This window comes from Micrasema longulum, unplaced genomic scaffold (genome assembly GCF_059751315.1).
Source record: "Micrasema longulum isolate JH-2025_06_02 unplaced genomic scaffold, ASM5975131v1 h1tg000097l, whole genome shotgun sequence".
NCBI classification, from domain to species: domain Eukaryota; kingdom Metazoa; phylum Arthropoda; class Insecta; order Trichoptera; family Brachycentridae; genus Micrasema; species Micrasema longulum.
The window spans coordinates 2869035-2888447 of record NW_028277303.1 but is presented as its reverse complement, the minus strand read 5'-3'; the positions used below and the strand labels follow the sequence as shown (position 1 = coordinate 2888447).

General features: G+C 33.4%; 1 protein-coding gene across 8 annotated transcripts in view; it reads right to left on the bottom strand.

Annotated features, from left to right (window-relative positions):
* Positions 1–19413, bottom strand: part of SNF4Agamma (SNF4/AMP-activated protein kinase gamma subunit) — a 246485-nt gene that overhangs the window by 144760 nt on the left and 82312 nt on the right. For 7 of the 8 annotated variants that reach the window (XR_015824235.1, XR_015824234.1, XR_015824239.1 and 4 more), the window contains one exon: positions 4123–4159. Coding sequence is in view for 5 of the 8 variants with exons in the window: in XM_088236761.1 (XP_088092887.1) it covers positions 4123–4159 (37 nt within the window). In the remaining 3 variants the exon portion in view is untranslated. Of the gene's footprint in view, positions 1–4122; positions 4160–15526; positions 16075–19413 lie in introns of those variants that run through there. The other variant, XM_088236797.1, reaches the window with a different exon arrangement.

The window sequence follows — 19413 nt, the reverse complement described above, 5'->3', positions numbered from 1 at the left end:
TCTGGAATTCCATCCACCATGTATTATGGCAGTAGAATGGCCGACGCACCACAAGATGTTGTTAACTTGTTTGCCGACTACTTTAGCAGTGTTTATAGTTCAGAGACTGATCCAGAACTGCACGATTTTGTTTGTACTAATTTGATTGATTTTAATACCTGTTTGTTTACTAATGGCGATATAAAAATTGGGGTAAGCAAGTTGGATCCAAGCAAAGGTTCTGGACCAGATAATATTCCTCCCCTCTTCCTCACCCAGTGTGGTTCTTCCTTGACTGATCCACTTACTAAAATTTTTAATTTATCCATAAAAACTGGTATATTTCCTGAAAGATGGAAAGCCAGTTTCTTGACACCTATTTTTAAAAAGGGTGATAAATCAGATATTGCTAATTATAGACCCATCTGCATGCAGTCAACTATACCTAAACTATTAGAATCTATTTTTTTGATAAAGTTTACTCCAGAAATAAAAAAAGTTATCTCCCCATTACAACATGGATTTATTACAGGAAGATCTACAACGACAAATCTAATGTTGTATCAGCATCGGCTTATGGAAGCTATGGAAAAACGCCGGCAAACTGATACGATCTATACTGACTTTAGTAAAGCTTTTGATAAGGTGTCACATGCGATTTTAGTACACAAATTAAAACTATTAGGAATCTCGGGAAACACTTTAAAATGGTTCAAAAGCTACTTATCATCTAGGAAAATTTTAGTCAAAGTATTCGGTTATGGGTCGTATCAGTTTGAGGCATCTAGTGGAGTTCCTCAGGGATCTCACTTAGGTCCTGTTTTGTTTTTGCTTTTCGTTAATGATATTGTATCGATATTCGAGGGAGTGGACATTCTTTTATTTGCTGATGACCTGAAATTATCTAAGACTATTGCTTCTGTTAGTGACTGCGAATCTCTTCAATTAAACCTGGCGAGTCTATATACTTGGTGTCAGAGAAATGAGCTCTTTCTTAATATTGACAAGTGCAGTGTTATTACGTTTACCCGTAATAGAACTTCAATCAACTTCTCTTATAATATAAATAACACAGATCTCGTAAGAGTTACAGAAATAAAAGATTTAGGTATAGTGTTCGATGACAAGTTGTCATTTGCTCCACACATTGATGCAGTTACTAACAAGGCAATGAAGTGTCTCGGATATTTGCTGAGAACGGTGAAGGATTTTAATTCCATCGATTCGCTTAAATCTTTATATGTTGCCTTAGTTCGGAGTAACTTAGAGTATAATTCAATAATTTGGTCACCTTGCTATAAAATACATAACATAAAATTAGAAAAAGTCCAACATAAATTCCTTCGCTTCATAAATTTTAAACTTAATATTCCCGTTGACCAAATCGACTTCAACTTCCTATCAAATAATTTAAAATTGTCTACTCTCTCGAATAGGAGAATCTTAACCGATTTAGTAAACCTATATAAAATTGTAAATGGCGCGCTGGACAGCCCTGATTTAACGCGACTGGTCAATATTAAAATACCTTCCCGCCGCACACGAAATAAGTCGGTGTTTGTCGAGGTGTCCAGCGGGCACAACTACTATGTAAATTCACCTATAGCTAGACTTCATCGCCTTGGTAATGAATATGGCGATGTTGATATATTTCGTTACTCATTGAGCATATTCAAGACCAAAGTACTACAGGCGACCGACGCGACTGAGTCTAGTCAATAAATCCTCGATCGTATTTATGTATGCTTAAAAGTTAGCCCGTGTTATGTTTTATATTTTTAGTTTATAAAACCCTTTTCAGTTTTCAACATTTTAAATAACTTCACTTTAAAGTTTAGTTTACCGGTGTAAAAAAAATAAATAATTATGTTTTATTTGAATCCTGTTATGCCTTATATTATTAACATTATTATTAACATAATATAATGTATGTATTATGTCTTAATAGTGTATTATGTTAACTATGTAACTTTATTTTTAAATTTTAATAATATATTTTTTTTTATTTTTATATTTGAAAAAATGTTAATTATGTTTAATGTGTAACTTTTTCTTATGATATAGTATGTATAATGTAAAAGCCCCATGGGCGTCAACAGAAAGAAAAATAAAAAAAATAAAAAAAATAAATAAAAAATGTCAATAATAATTTAAGATGCGCCGAATACGGATTTTTTTAACCGAACCGAATACGAACATTATTTGAGTTGATAAATATCAAACGCCAGTATGTCCACAACAATCCACCGCAATGTCCATGCGGACCTTCTAGCTTCTGAATTGAAACAGAGTTTTTTGACAGTGTTTTCATTGTTACGAGTATTATAGCGAAAGGTTTAAATTTAAATAGTACTGAAATTATCTATTTATTTTCCACTCCATTTTGTAGAACAAATGTCAAAAAATAATTTGGGTGGACATACTAGCGTTTGATATTTATCAACTCATTTGGTATTACGTTCACCGAACCGAGTATTCTGCCAAATTATTCGGTTGATTACACGTGTGGTTTGTCGCGCCGAATAAGTTATTGCGAATGGCAAAATGTTCAATACTTCAAACTTGATATATGTAAGACACGGTACAAATTGAAGAGCGAATGGGACACGCTTCCGAATGGCTGACCACTGAGTCGACGAGGTAGACATGACCATAGTAATTTGATTTTATCATTAAAACGCTGGATAAAGTCAAATACTTCTGCTTGCACGCGGTCCCATTCGCTGGCCTAGTGTTTGTCCACCATAAGTAGTAAAATATTCGGTATTTCAACCGAATATAAGTCTTATGTCACAAGAGTACCGTAATAATCTGCAGTGGTAGATCAGTCTTCAACATAGCTTTTTCAAATGCAATACGTTTATTATTTTTAAAATAACATATTTTATTTGATTTGCAAGACGTTAATCAATACAAAATATATGTCATATAAAGGATTAAGATAGAAGCTACACTTAGTAAGTATTTAAGTAGGCATTTTTGGGTTGCGTTATTGATAGCTTTGATATTGTGGGAATGATGTTTTTCTCCCAACACCACGAAAATTTATCTTATATAATTCGATATAATTTAAAGTGAACTTACGCAAAGTGCATAAAATTTATCCTATTTATTTTGATATTTTTTTTCTGAATACACAAAAAGCGATACTTCCGCATGATACAATATTCTTAAAGAGTAAAACCAATTAGCGCAATATAAACCTAGTGCTTGGTACATTATAAGCAAAGTCGATAATAATTATTGTACGAGTAGTTCATGAAAATATTATATTAAAGCAAGATGCGACTGAAAGTGATCAGTTTCTTGTGTCTGCTGGTGAACTGGTAACCTCAGTGTACACCGGAACCTCCTTTTACACGGTGGATACGTTCCACGCGGTGCCGTGTAAAAAAATTATACCAAAATAACAATGTTTGTTAAGTTTTTTTGAATAAAAATCGATTCGGGATTTAAAAAAAAAAAAACTATATTGATCGGACGTCCGCTGCGTGTTTCATCAATAAAGAAGAAATATTACATACTACGAATACTGATAAAAATATATGAAATGGATTAAGAATAATTAATTGTATTTTCAAAATCAATATGGATATTGTGGAGAACTGTTTTCATACATAAATTTAAAAAAGAAATTTTTTTAAAATACGTCGCTAGAAAAACGTAACACTTTCGGCCTTGACAGTTGTGACGTCAAGATTCATGACAATGTTCTTAACAAATTTGTATGGTCGGAACAAATAAACATGAATCGTGACGTATTAAGGGCGTGGCCAATGGAATGACCGTTTATGCAGAAATGCAAAATTACAAATTAAAAAATACTTTTTATGCTACTAATACATAGCATTTTTTTTTCCTATAACAGCACACTGTATAACTCGCTTCGACTTAGCACTAGAACACGTCTTCATACTTCCGCTTCTCAAAATACACTGGATGAACGCAACGCCTCAAATCTGCGCATGCGTATGGGAGGGGAATGTTACTTCCACATGCCACCCGGCGCGCTTCTGAAGGTCATGTAGAACAATTATTTTCTGATAACGCATTGTTAAATTAACGTTCAAAAAATAATTCGAAACCGTATAAAAAGAGGTTCGAGTGTATATTATGTAAGTAGGTATTTGTAATAGTACTTACTCGCTGCCATTTGCTGCTGATGCTGCGAAATCGCTCTCTGAAAGAAAAAAACAAATTCTATTTTACTTTTTACAATAGAGATATAAAAAATTATTGACAACAAATAAATTGTAAAATCACTGATTATAAACGTAGCGTAGTAGATACATCAGTAAAACGGACGACTTTTTTAAAATCAATCCCACGTTTGTGTTTGTGTAAATTTACTTAAACTTAAGACATATTTTGAGTATGTCCAAATCTCCGAGTAATAATTCGCTCCCACTTAAAGAGAAGCCCTTTAACTTTATTGCATAGAACAAAAGCGATCCGAATTTTTGGTTTGGTTTTTAATTTAACAACAAACGTGTGACGGACGGTTTCGGTTTGCGCTTGCAATTATCGACCTGAGTACCTACGGCCTTTAAATAAAAGGAAAACAAGTGGGGATAAGTCGTCCTCATAGTGTAGCGGCTGGCTACGCTTGAGGTCCCGGGTTCTTACAGATAGGGGTATGATGATGATGGTGTACTAATGCAGTGCCCTGTGCACCATTGGGTGCGGAAATGGAATGACGATGATGTTCCATTATTATTTATTGATCTTAATGGACTCGGTTTAATAGAAATGTATATTTAAGTGGCAAATTCTTGATAAACAAGAAGAACGACACAGATTACCTAATACCTATCACGACTATGTGCCGGTATAAGGGGGCATCGTGATAATAATTGATTTTATTGTGCGATAAACATGAAAACGAGTAACTATTTATGTCATTGGAATGTTAAATTACTTGAAAATGTAAATTTATCAGGTGGATCAATGTAGAACATGCCATCGACAAGTGTGAACACTTCAGAGAAAATTCAACTCCGAGAAAGAAATCTCGTCGGTCAAAGGCAGCCAACTTTTCTGGTTCAATATGTCTCCTTTTAACATCATAATATGTGAAGTAAAACCCACCTACAAAAAAAACATATTTTGATACACTTAAAAATATTGACATTTTACAACAGAGATGAAAAACATTTAAGAGAAGGTAATATAGAAGTCTAGGCATCTGCAGGGCTTATGACCTGTCAATGGCTGGTTTAAGTGGCCATTTTACACACTGTGTAACATTCACCATTCTGCCTATATTTGAACATCTTTATTCCTTCAATTATTTCATCTGTTGATGTTTGTGAAGTTAAAGAGCTGAAACCTTTATTTATGCGGGTGAGATTCATCTAATTGAATTATTTCACCTACATACTAGGCAACGCCTGAAAGAAAGAATTGAAGGAATATAGATGTTCAAATGTAGACAGAATGGTGAATGTTACACAGTGTGTAAAGTGGCCACTTAAACCAGCCATTGACAGGTCATAAGCCCTGTAGATGCCTAGACTTCTATATTACCCTCTCTTAAATGTTCTTCATCTCTGTTGTAAAATGTTAATATAAACAGCTCCCCGGGGAGTTGAATCCAGTCCTTGTCTACAAAAATTTGGATAAACTCAAAATATTGTTTAAAAATATTAGATTAAATTTTACATAACTATGCTATTAAATTCCTATTGACACGTGCGTATTTTTCAAAATTAAAACAAACATATCTTGTTTCTCTGCGGGGAATGAAATAATTTTACAAAAGTCACCAACACCGATTTATCTTTTAGCAATTTCGACTACCTTTTATTATTTTGATCTTAAAAACATTATTTCTTAAAAAAAATCTTCCGTATGCTTTTAAAAACAGTACATTAGAATTGATGACAAAATACTGTTTATTGGTGAACTTGCGCTTCAGAAAGATGTTCTTCAAAAACTTATAAAAAAGTACATAACGTTAAAAAAGTTTTTAATGATTTACCATTCCTGAAGTTGCCTACTTAAGCGAAATCGCTAGATGGTCTCATTAATATTTTTATCAAAATCATTAACTATAGAGTTTTACTAAGAAATATCTATAAAAAACATCTATACAATTAAACTTTCTGAAGTAAAAGAGCTGAAACCTTTATCAAGTGAGTGAGATTCATCCGGCTGAACAAATTCACCTGCTAGGCAACGCCGGAGATGAAAGAGTTGAGAAAATGTGGATGTTTAAACATGGGCAGAATGGTGAATGTTACACAGTAAGCTAAGTGGCCACTTAAACCAGCCAATAATAGGTCATAAGCCCTGCAAATGCCTAGAATTTTGTATTCCCTCGTTAAAAATGTTTTCCTCTCTGTTGCAACAAATTTAGATTGTATAATTTATTTATTTACTATTATACGAGTATAATGTACATTAAATTACACATTGACTGTCTAACTAGGGTTATTTACCTCGTTCTAAGAAATTCTAAATATAAAAACATAGAATAATTAATATTTGAAAAAATACTTTTATAAAAAGCTAATAAACAAAGAAAAAACAAAGTAAAGACCATGGTAAAATACATGGTAAAAAACGTACTAAAAACATAGTTAAAAGAAAACAGTTTAAAATGTAGTACTGTTACGTGCAAGGATATTCAGCTCTTCGGGCCTTAGTTGATCAATTAGGATCTCGGGCTCTGGGAAATTTCACCCTTTGACGAAATGAAATTCACAGACAAACAAAAAAGTTATGCTGCATCTGATGTTTTGTATCCCCGCAGGATAAAGATAAAGCTAGACTAACGCTCTTGGTTCCTATTTTCTAATAGTGTTCTATTCTCTGATTGGGTAAACCATGAGAACATATTTTTTTCTTTATAAAAAAGGAACAAAAAGAATTATCAGTCACTCAGAATAATGCTACCAACACCACATAAAATTTACATATATGATATATTAAATATCCCGGCGGATTCCGTGGTATAATGGTTAAGACGTAAGCCTCACGCACGGTTGGTTCCGGGTTCGATTCCCGGTGAGGACAAAAAAATAAATGTGATTTTTCTCAAACCTCGGTGTACTGTGCTGTAAATCAAAGTGCAAAAGAATACATCGATCTACCGAATTTCATCGAAATTCTACTAATTATTAAACATTTCCATTTTTTCACTAGAATTTTTTTTGCTATTTATTCTTTCCCAAAACAGGCAATACACTTATAAATGAGTAAACCAAATACTCACTTTTTTTGTTTGCTCAGAAAGCTACTTTTTCTGCCATCTGAATATTTTAAATATTATAATTATTTTTTTTTATTATTTTTAACACCACGACAAGTCAAGAAGCTCAATAACAATGGTGAATTACAGCACAGAATACCCAGGCTTAAGAAAAATCCCATTTTGAATTTTCGTATTCTCACTGGGAATCAAATCCGGAACCTTCCGGGCGTGAGTGAAGCGTCTTAATTACTACACCAGGGAGGCTACCTTATGTTATTTATATTATGCCTTTATATATTATTATAAATACTATATATACTTCGGGCGTACATAATACATGTGTTGATTTGCTAACCATTATTTCAAAGTTGATTAATCAAAATTATGTCATTCGTCTAAGTCTAAGAGATCGCATTTCGACCGCGTTCACTCGGCTTTCATCTTTTCTCTGCCATTTCCATGTTTCACTTCTATATATAAGTGTTGGGATCAAAACTCCGTTGTGCATTGCCAGTTTAGCTTCGATTAACATATTATAACTTGGAAACTACTCGTATCAACATGTCGTGAATAGTTTTCCTATTCAAAATAAAAGTCTCCAAAATTTCCTATAAATTTTATTTTGCAGGTTTTTTCTCTGACGAACCGTTGGGGCTCAAGCGCTAGTTGAAAATTGACGTATATCGGCCGTCCCCGCAAAAAGTCACTGCGTCACCGCGTGCCGGCGTTTCCAGTCTTGAGGCCTTAATATTCGGTTTTTGAGTTTAACGACAACAAGTTATGTTTACGCGTAGTGTTAAAAATGGCTTCAAACAAACTCTAATGAAGTCGTTGATGACAAGTGGTGGTCTCACTCGAGGCCGTGGAGTAACTGCGTTGCGACATGATAGACACAAGGGATGACAGAACCGTATAATGTGTGCCAAGAAATTGAGGCCTTTACGGGAGTGTAACTCGCGACGTCAGACCAACACGTTGACAGCAGAGATACTAAGCAAAAGCGAGACAACCCTGGCGCACATAAGTTGCTGAATTGGTTCCACGAGCATCCTCCTTTCTCAGAGACCACTGACCTAATGTCACTAGGTATAGGCGTTGTCGCAGATGAGGGGATCAACTCCCACTTGTCTAAGGAGATGGGCATGAAAATTATACAGCGCATTGCTGGTGGTGATTTTTCAGCTGTAAAATTCAAACGAAGCGAATGAGTGCAGCCTCTTGCGATATTGATGTTTACTTGGAGTGACATATTAATGTTTACTTGCGAAAAACAAACATCAATATGTTACTTAAAAATCATATTAATATGGTTATTTAGTAGGCACGTCTGTGTATGATAAAACATCAGAGTAATAATTCGTTAGAGATGCTCTTTAGCTCTATTGCTTAGAACAAAAGCGTTCCAAATTTTTGGTTTGGTTTTTAGTTTAACAACAAACGTGCAACGGACGGTTTTGGTTTGCGCTTGCAATTCTCGACCCGAGTACCTACGGCCCGTTGTATTGCTGTAAACTGTAGCTAACTTCATGGTTGTTAATCATATAATGGTTTTCATCCGTATGGGCGACTCTATTAGCCAGTGGCGTATTATCACTCTAAGTATAAAACAATCACAGTCGCAAGACACCCGACGCCGACGCGTGACGCGATGGTGTGCCGGGTTGTAATATAGTGAGTGGATATTCATACAAATCGATAACTTAACTTGATTTAACCCTGTAGGATTTTTGTCTATGTTAACAGATATTTCAACAGAGATGTATAACTTCTTTGTGAAAGTAATATGGGAGTATAGGTATTTACAGGACTACGAATTTATGACCAGTCGTGGCCTCGTTTAAATGATCACTTTACACACTGGGTAAAGATCAACATCGATATTTCTTCTTCAATTATTCCACCTATTGGTTTTTATGAAATAATGGAGCTGAAACATTTAATGATTTGACGCGTTTAGGTTAAAGAGATCGAAAATATCTCCTTGACATCACACTATATCTTTACTATCTGCGAAACAAAATTACGGTTAGCCGATGTAGTTAGAATTTTTAATAAATTCCTTTGGTACTCCACCATAAAAATACCTCCCTAAAAAACATTGTCTTGTGTTTAAGTAATATGATAGAGGGATATGTAATGGCGGTCATCAATGCCAGACAGAACACCAGAAGAATACAACGAAATTACAAAACGCACTTTCATTTCAAGTCATGTACGAGTAGGTATACAATATGTCGCACCTTTATAAAGATGGGACACTAAAAAAAAACACATTTTTTTCAGAAAGACCAAATAAAGTGATGATTAATTAAAACCAATACCGCGGATGATAAACGAATTGCTTTTCTAAAATAGTAAGACCGTTTTTAAGTTTGAATCCTTAGCCTAAGAAACAACAATTGAGATTTCTTTTGAGAGACAAATTTCTTTTCGTTTTAAATTGGATCCTCTAGAAAGCCAACGAACTTTACTATGCAGCAAAGATCTGCGTATTTGCTCTTTATTTAAATAAGCATTCGTTAAATTGAAGATGGTAAAGAACTATAGCGACAATTGTGTTAACAATCTTGATCACCAAATCCATAAAATTAAAAATTTCTTTACACAAAGTGCTTCTTGATGAATGACGCAATGGTAAATAAGTATCTCATGATGAATTTTTGCCATGAAAATAGAGACAATTCGAAGCTTCGGTCATACTTTTAGCCGCACATTATCTTGAAATTGAAACAATTTCATGGAGTTTAATATAGTGCTTATCCGCGCCTTTAATGGGAGCATTTGCAATATCCCCAATAATTCAAAAGGCGATATTTCTAGAAGTTCTTCTTTAAGACCCGTAGCCGCACTCAAGTGGCTAAAGAGCCGTATGCGGCTCGCGACCCGCAGTTTGCTGACAACTGGCCTAGACTGTCAATAATATATCAAAAAAATAATACAAGTGACTACTAAAAATAAACTAATTTTGTTATTTTTTTTTTTCAGAAAAATGCAGTCAACAATGATTAAATTATATAATAAAAATAAGGTTTAAAGACAGACCAGCAAAGTTTCCAAATTAAACTCAGTAATAATAGTATCACTCTTCTTATAAAGGTGCAATATAACATTATATTTTCTAATATAAACATAATCTTGGCAGAAAATCGACCAAAAGGGTTGCATAAAAAAAGTCAAATAAAAAAAAACAATTCTGACGGAAAAGGAGCAACTAAAATTTTAAGCTTAATTTTTGAAGGAGGAAGTTCCCTGTTTTTATTATTATAGTTCTATTACACATGACCGAAACACTTTTTTTTTCTTGTTATTTTGACTTTTTTTAGTCCCTGTTTTCATTTATACTTGTCGAGAGGGGGTAACTCTTATCTCATAGCAGAATTCTCGTGTAGGTACATAAATATTTAACTATATATTTTTTTTTCCTCTTTTACAAAATCTGTGTTTTATTTTCAAATAGACGTTCATGATTGGCAACTTAATTTTTTAATGATGGTGACATAGACACCTACGTGTATTGCTGTGATTTTGTTATTACATTTTACAGATGTTTCGCTGTTTTGTATTGATGTCCGAGAAAACATTTTCAAAATACGCATTTGGATAGCACCAAACTTAATAGGAGTAAAATATTATTAGAACATCCTTGAAGACCATGAATACAACATAGGTACATAAGTGGATACTAACCTCCTACATAAAATACAAATAAATGCGGGATGGAGAACACTCAGACATCGGGAAATATTTAAACTGCCTTTGTTTTCAAATAATGCTACATACCACACACCTATGGCCCGCATGTGTCGGGAATATAATATATACTGCCGAAACAATCAAATTAACATTTTTCATGATACTCTCTCAGCTTTTGCGAATAATCTCTTAGGAATAAATCTTATTAAATAAGTACACACGTACAACTTATTTTTTATTACATTGTATCCTGTATAAAAAAAATATATAAAAATATGTATTACAACTTAATGTACCTATAAATCTATTTTGTGTAATTCTATAATTGAAGATATATATGCATGTTAAATTGTATCAACGAATGCTTTCAAATTGTATGTTTTCTGGTATGTATCTTTGTTGAATTGCCTAATAAAATAAAATAAAATAAAATAAATAAAATCAGATTATATAATTATCACAAACAGGGGCTTTGCTAATCAAAAGTCATGTGGGTACATAATATTTAACTATATATATGTCAACTAATTGCTCATCCCATCTCAACACAGGACTTTTAGTTCCATGGAGTTAGGACTTATGTCTCAAATGTGTAATAAACTACATGTGTATAAATAAATATATATACATATATATTTCCGTTCTCAATTTAATTTTAATATGATAATTTGTCTATAATGTGTATCGCTTTAAATTTTAATGTAAATAACAACGCAAATCAATATCGTTTTATGATAATCTATGCGAATGAAATTATTTGTAAAATAAAACACAAATCGGGTACGAATTAATAATTATAAAATGATCGATTTAATATTATTCATGTCTGGTTCGTGAATAAAGCATTAACATTCATTATTCATGTGTTGAAATTTAAAGTGACGTCCTGCCCCGATTTAAGTGGTTAATTTTATTAACGAAGCCCTAAGCATGCGCTATATGGTAGCGAATCGTGACAGGAGAGAATGGTCATGTCTGGCAAATGAAGGTACTCAATAAATTACTATGGAGAATTAGGTGGAACGATTAACTACACACTATTGACAACCAGACATTGAATCTGCTCTGAAAATTGATAGTTTCCAATGGGCTGGGCAATTCCAATAGATGTCTCTTCAAAGGCACCCACAGATTACGTCATGCCAGCTTCTTCGGAGTACCGTTCCAAGAAGAAGACCTCGAAGACAATGTAATGCAAGACGCAGCCAGAATGGGAGGTCCCGACTCGGCGGCTGTATGATAAGAGCCAAGACAAAGGGCTGTGGAAGATATTGATGGCGGAGAAGGCGTTGTCCATTTGAAACGTAGCCACTAGCCACTATAAAAGGAAAAAAGTCAAAGATCTTCCAAAAATAATATCAAAATATTCGTACTATTTATCGCAACTTTCCGAAATTGACGCAATCGCATAGGGCCTGAGGCTGAAAAGTTCACGAAGTTATCTCTCCGTACATTTAGAAATCATTCGAAACAATTCTATGGGCAAACTGTTACCGAATAATTTTGTAAAAGAAAATTTAAGGTTTGTCAGAAACAGATATTGCAGGTAAGTAAAATAAATTATTTATAACTTTAATTTCATTTTAGTTTCAGTTTAGCCCGTACGCGATGTGAAGCCGTGAATATAACACATTGTTACTGCTTGTGTCGTTTTTATATTCACTGATATTATTTGTTGAAATGTTTAATTGGGATAGGACCGATTACATCCTTTTATAATTAACTTTGCATAGGTATTTATATTTTATAATTAATCTCTCTATAAATTTCGCGAATAAATCAATATTGCTCGCGTAGCGAGAAGATGGATAAACATTTTTTATTTGATTTAAATTTTTTGTATAACCTCTTTCATTCCCTTTTTTCTAATTAGCGTCTTGGTGTTTCTCTTTAAAATCTTGTGTATACCATTCATATTACCTATCATTGTTTAGTAATTAAAATAAATTAAATTTAAACTAATTTGATAAAACAAGTCAATGAATTCAAACAAAAAGACCCTCCAGAAGAAAATAGAAAAATATATTATATTTTATCGAAACAACGTGCTATCTCTCTCTTAGTCGCGCGGACCTAACTAAACTGTGTACTACAATATTTAGAATGACGTATCTCTTGCACTCGTGGAGCTGTCTTTAATATTATATAACAAAAGTAAATATTTCATAATCAGATAGTTTTATAAAAACCTTTGAAATTCCTTTAGTCAACAGTCAAAGCACATTTCAACCCGGTCGTTTGTTTTGAGTTTATTAAACAGCAATAATCACGTCCTGTATATCTCTCCTCCCGACCTTTGTTTTAAAAGAAAAGGCGTACTGACTTTTCTTCATACAAACGTATTCCCGCATTTTTCCCTGGATTATGGCACTAAACACTATAAATATTTGCCATTGGCGTGTCCCTACTGTTTTGTTTTTTTGATAAATTGTTTACTATGGGAACTAGAACCGTCCGAAAATTGGTAAAAACGCCCAGGTTTATCTACCGTCTTCGGGCACATGGTATACAAATATGATAAATTATTTTGGATAACGTAAAAAATACAGACACATAATATTTCATTTTTACACTCATTCAAAAACAACCAAATCGGTACAGTTTTAGGGTGCAGAAAACGGGACAGCGCAACGTCGATTTTATGGATTTTAAATCAGTCCAAGGTAAGTTATCTTTACTCGTAGTATCGGGGAGGCATTTGCGAGAGAGTGACAGTAAAACAATGTTCAAAAACCTATTCATCAAAATTCCCAGACACCGCCAATCCTCTTAACTTTTTTTAAAACTTACTAATAATAAATAATCTCGGAACTCACAACTTTCATCCGTGGTACAAGGTGCAAATTACAGAATTGTAGAAAAAACAGCGCGTATAATCGTGCATGATTTGCATTTTTAAATTCAAACATTTAGTGTTATTTTTCCGTACGTTTGACACGGTTATTTTACATTTAAAAAAAAACAATCCGAAGTTTTAAGACAAAAACTGAAATATGAATGTTTGTATTTGTTGGACACAAGTTTGAGTGCAGGTTAGAATCAATTATGAGCATTCAAAAATAAAATAAAAATCTAAACTTTACAAAAGAATCGCACTTCATTTTACCAGGTATAATTGAGAAAGAGATATAATTACATATTTTCTTCGTTCGTATTTACCCCTGTGATCATATATACAACATTAGCTGGCAAAGTGAAATACAAGTAATTGTAAAGAATGAACTTAAAATAATAACTAATTATCTAAGTACTGATTTTATAAATTTGATTGTATTTACAAATGAAACGATACGTACGAGTTTACATTTGTACTGTTTTTTTTTTGCAGATGCGGTGTAATTAAAAGATTTTCTCGTCATACGCGGCGACAGCATTTCTCGTAATGTCACGTCTGATCACCACGAAAGTCCGTTAGAGTAGTAATAGTTCTACATTATCTCCGCGTTAGAGAATAAACAATGAAAGCGATGAAGGCAATTGATTACCCACGAATTTAAATGCCATTTATTACGCGCTCGTAACGTGTCTAAATACGTAATTTAATATTTCTTTAATATAAACAAATTGACAGGTACAAATAATTAGAAAACAAATCTAACAGAAAGCCTATAAAAAATTTGATGCTTTTTTTAAATGCATGTACTCGTATGTTCTTGACAAAACGTAAATAAATGCTTATAGTAGAGAATAAACGCTGTTAGCAAAGCACAATTTTTACAAGATACTTTTCTGTGGACTCTGACATGTGAATTAAATTAGTTTCACATCGCTAGTATACAAAATATTGAAAATAACATGATTCGTTTACATACTTTAGTAAAACACACGAATTATTAGTCAGTAAAAACGATAAATGTTTTTTTTAATAATCCGGGATTATTTAGAGAAAAATAAAATGAGCAAAAATGTATATTATTTGGTAAGATATCATTTAATCAATAAAAATCCACATGAAAATTTGTCAAATTCACATTTCAAAATTTTAATTTCTTTTTCTTTATTTTTGTTTTATGTAAAGAAAAGATAAATAAATAAACAATAAATGAAACGGCACGACAATAAATATGAATTGTGCTACTTAAAAGCATATATTTGACATAAAATAGTAATAAAATCGTTTATCATGATAATAAATCATAAACTAAATCAATAAAGAACATAAATTATGTTTGCATAAATACCATTTTTTCCGTAGTCACAAACATTACTTTCAATTACTTTTTTAATTAATTCAAAACAACTATTTTCTAATTCTCATTTACATATAAAGTTACGTATTTTCTTACACAGGTTTTTTTAAGAACAATTTACAATTCATTTAATAAAACACAATAATATGAAAAAATATAACTTTAAATTATTCAAAGTATTCACTTGAAAAAAACAATATTGTGGAATAAAGACATCTTACAAAAATATTTAAGTGACTAATCAAAATTTAAAGAATGTATTTTTTTAAATCAAAATTATGTACAAAAAAACTAAGTAGAGATACGATTTAAATTCTTGAAAACAATAAAAATGTAGGCGTAGATCAGATTAAACATGTGAACACTTCAAAGATAAAGAAACTAAAAAATATTAACAAAATATAACTATATATACTAATTATAACGTTACTAGAAATAGGTTGAAATAAAAATAAAACAAAAAAGTTACTTGTTGCAAAAGCGATCTAACTCCACTCAATTCCAGCGATCGCGCGTCGAGAGATCTACTTCTCGGTTTGGGGATTCCTCCGAAGGGTTCATCGTCCTTTTTCCCGCCTTTAATCCACCGGAAGTACGCAGCCATTTTCCGTTCTGATTCAGAACCAACTAACTTAAAATCGTATAATGATCACAGGTAAACAAACAGTGAAAAGCAGCACGTGACACAATTTGACACAATTTGTAAAAAAAAATAGCTTATGGAAGTTCTTGCAGTTCATCGATAACAATATCACAAATTAATTTAATTAAATATGTGGTAAAAAACAAACTTTCGTTTTATGGTCTTTTTATTTGAAATGTGTAGAAGTTACGGTAGAAATTCTCGAAACAGACTTTGCCCGTTAGATTTCTATTCCAGCCACCCATCTCGACGTTTGGGCGGGAAAATTCGACCATTATGTCACCGGTCATTTATTCTTTTCGAACGCACCACGCATTTAGCATGCATTCGCGTAATAACGAGGGACGATAAGACAGCGTGGAACGAAACGATATACTGCAATGTACGCGCGCAAACCAGCACTGCTTATCAGGTGAGCATCGGCGCTAGCTCGCGACCAGGTGCTTCATTACGCAATGCCAGAAAATTTGGCGCTAACTGAGAAAACACGAGGAAGGCTCGTAAAACGGATGAAATAAGCATTATTGAGAATAATCATTGTTGCCGCTATTGTGCTCGTAGTGTTGTCTCCCTACACGGCGAAGTTAGTCGCTCGGACTTATCGTTCTTATCTAAGATTTTACTAATAAATTATGCACGTTGTATATATTAATACCCGCAAGTCAGATACGTCGTTAGTTGATAAACTTTATGTACAATGTACATAGTACATAGTCAATAATATAAAATAATTTAATCAAATTAAATATTCGTACAGTCGTAGATCTTTTTGTTAATATAATTTCAATACCAATATACACTTTATGACATTGCATAAATTAAATAAATAATATTGAAAATGCACTTGTTATTTAAATTTGTAACGTCAATTGTTATAAAAATTATATATTGTTTATGGTCAACTGGTTTCCGAATAGCCAGCATTCTTTTCTTTGGACAATAACATATAAAATGTTAACAAGAATTTATGAAAAAAATAAAAACATCGGTAATTTGATAATGAATAAATAAGTAAGAACAATATTTGTGTGCGGCTTGCCCACCACATGCTGCACACCGCATCCGAGGACAAATCTCCTTGGCGGTGCCCACATACATGGAAAACTTGCTAGTTTCCAAACGAGAAAAGCTGTCGGAGGGAGCCCTCTGTAGTCTGGTAGCCTTGGCATCTTTTTGCTGAAAGAAGGTAATCCAGAAGTACGTAATATGCACTCCAGCGGGTTGTGGAAAGAAGGGAAGCGAATTCTTCATTGACTGGGATTAAATTGATTAGGCATAATCAATTCACCGCAATTATTAAAAAAATATTTTTAAAAGTCTCAAAATTATTTTTTGACTCCACCTGATCTGCACACCCGACAGGACCTATAACAGAGCCACGGATAGTAGCAAGAAGCTCCATTCGATATTCATAGAGAAGAGGAAGAGGACAAGTCCACAGGATGTGTTCAGAAGATTGATTAGGAGATATCGGCAGTAGCACGAATGGGAATCAACAATATTAAAAACAAATTAATGTTTATTAAATTTAATATGACCTGATAAAAACTGGGTAGTCCAGTGATCAGGGATAACCCAAAAAGATTTTAAGGGCTGACGGATTGAGAAAAAAGGGATGGTTACCCTCAATGGAGGGGAAGATTCCCATCGCGATTGCTAAGCATCAAGAAGAGCATTTAAAGACATTTTATTTACATCCGATTGAGACATTCCTTCAGTTGGGAGTAGACGGACGCCACCAATCGATTATCACCAATTATCAATACTATTCCTGACCCATATCTTTCATTCCTATCCTTCCCTTGACCCATCCTTATGGTACCCACCTTAACAGCAAGATACAAAAATTAAGATTTCGATTCGCAACAAAATTTGACATTACATATCGTTCTTGGAATCGTCGTGGTGAAAAGTAGTCATTAAAAATAGTCCAATAAATTAAAGTGAACATTAATCATCCAGTATTATAGAAGAGTGCATCATCATCACATTACAATTACAGGAAGGTCCACTCCTGTGCTCCTTTTCTTTTGTCAAATATTCCAAACTTGTAATTCTTTTTATAATATTCGTTTTTTGCATAGTTACATTCATTTATCGTTAACGATTATGTTAAAATAAGTATTTTAGGAGTATGTATCTACTCTACATAATATGTAAGTTTTAAAAAAACATGTGAGTAGGTACTTAATCTATAGACTACGCGTAGACTCAATGTTTTTTTACTATTTCAGTTTGCGTCCAAGTACAATTAATAACAGCTAGATCTTCTTTGAAACTCGTCGAAGTACTTTTCAATTATTTTTTTTCTATCAAAAATATTAAATCTTCCAAAACCACTCGCAAACGAGTGGAGTTGGGCCTCCTGGCCTGTTGTGGTGCAAAAATAAAATAAAATAAAAATAAAATAAAACTAAACACGAATTACTCGCACGATTCATCTTAAACAGCCGTTTTTAACAAATAATCCGGAGGTTATAGATCAGATTTAGATCGTGCGAGTTACCTTGCTAACTTAGTGTAGGAATTCGGTTCTGTGTGAAAAATTGTTTCACTTTTTTTGAAACGTAGCACAGAGCAAGATCTTGTAAAAAAAATTACCACTACTAGTCGGATAGACCTTGAGTAGGTCAGGTATCATACGAGTTGATAGGATTGCAATATACTGGTCTGATTTCATAGTCCTATTAACTGACACGAGTGGTCCATTGCCGTGATAAGAAAAGCAACCCTAAAACATATTGTGGGGGTGCTTTACTCTTTGTTCCAAATGAGCAGGAGAAATCGGTTCGCCAGATGATCTACGCACGAACGGCACGCGCTGTCCCTGCACAACAAAATGTGTTTCATTGGAGAAGAGAACTTCTTCCAGTCATCAGCTGCCCAGTGCTGGTATTTCTTAACCCGAGCTAGACACTTTTCTAAATGGCGCTGGTCAGGAGCAGCTTTTTGATTGGCTTTCTTGCCCTTGTACAGGCTTTTAGTCTCCCTTCCCGGTGATGTGTAGCTAGTACAATAACTAATATCTCCATAAATATAATTAATTATCGCTTAAGATTTTTAGTATTCCTCCGCTTTACATTTACGTATCGGTTAAAATATGTTTTTATTAAATAATGAATGCTAATTGGGAAAAGGAAAAGCATGTTATTTCAAATCGGAGATAAATCACCAATACAATAGAAAGTTTGCCAATGTACCGCATATTGCGTACGTAGTAAAAGAGTTTTCCTAATATGTAATTAACTCACACATTCTTTACGTCTCGCTTCCGATAATACAGGTATATTCGGGCGCGAGAGAGACGATTTCACGCGTCACACGCGCGAACTGCAAAGTTTCTAGTACTTCTCCCAGACGCCCGTCAGTAGCTCACCGACTTTCGTCGCGGGTGGTTGTTTCACCCGCGCAACGAATAAGAGCTAATGCTTTCATGTTTATAGCAGATAATATTTCAGAAGATTAAAAGCATTATCAATTTTGACCTTAACTATAAATAATTGAAGCAATTGCCTATGAATATAACATTTGTACGATTTGAAGTCTCTCATTTTTTGCATGTGTAATGACTACACAGCACCGTAACGCGCTGATGTTTTTGGGACAGTAAGAGAAAGGGTAATAAGGTGTTTTCGCAACGTTGCACGTCAATATGGATTCTAGATTGATAAAACTCTTTGTTAAGATCTACTGCACTCTTTCGTAGATCCATT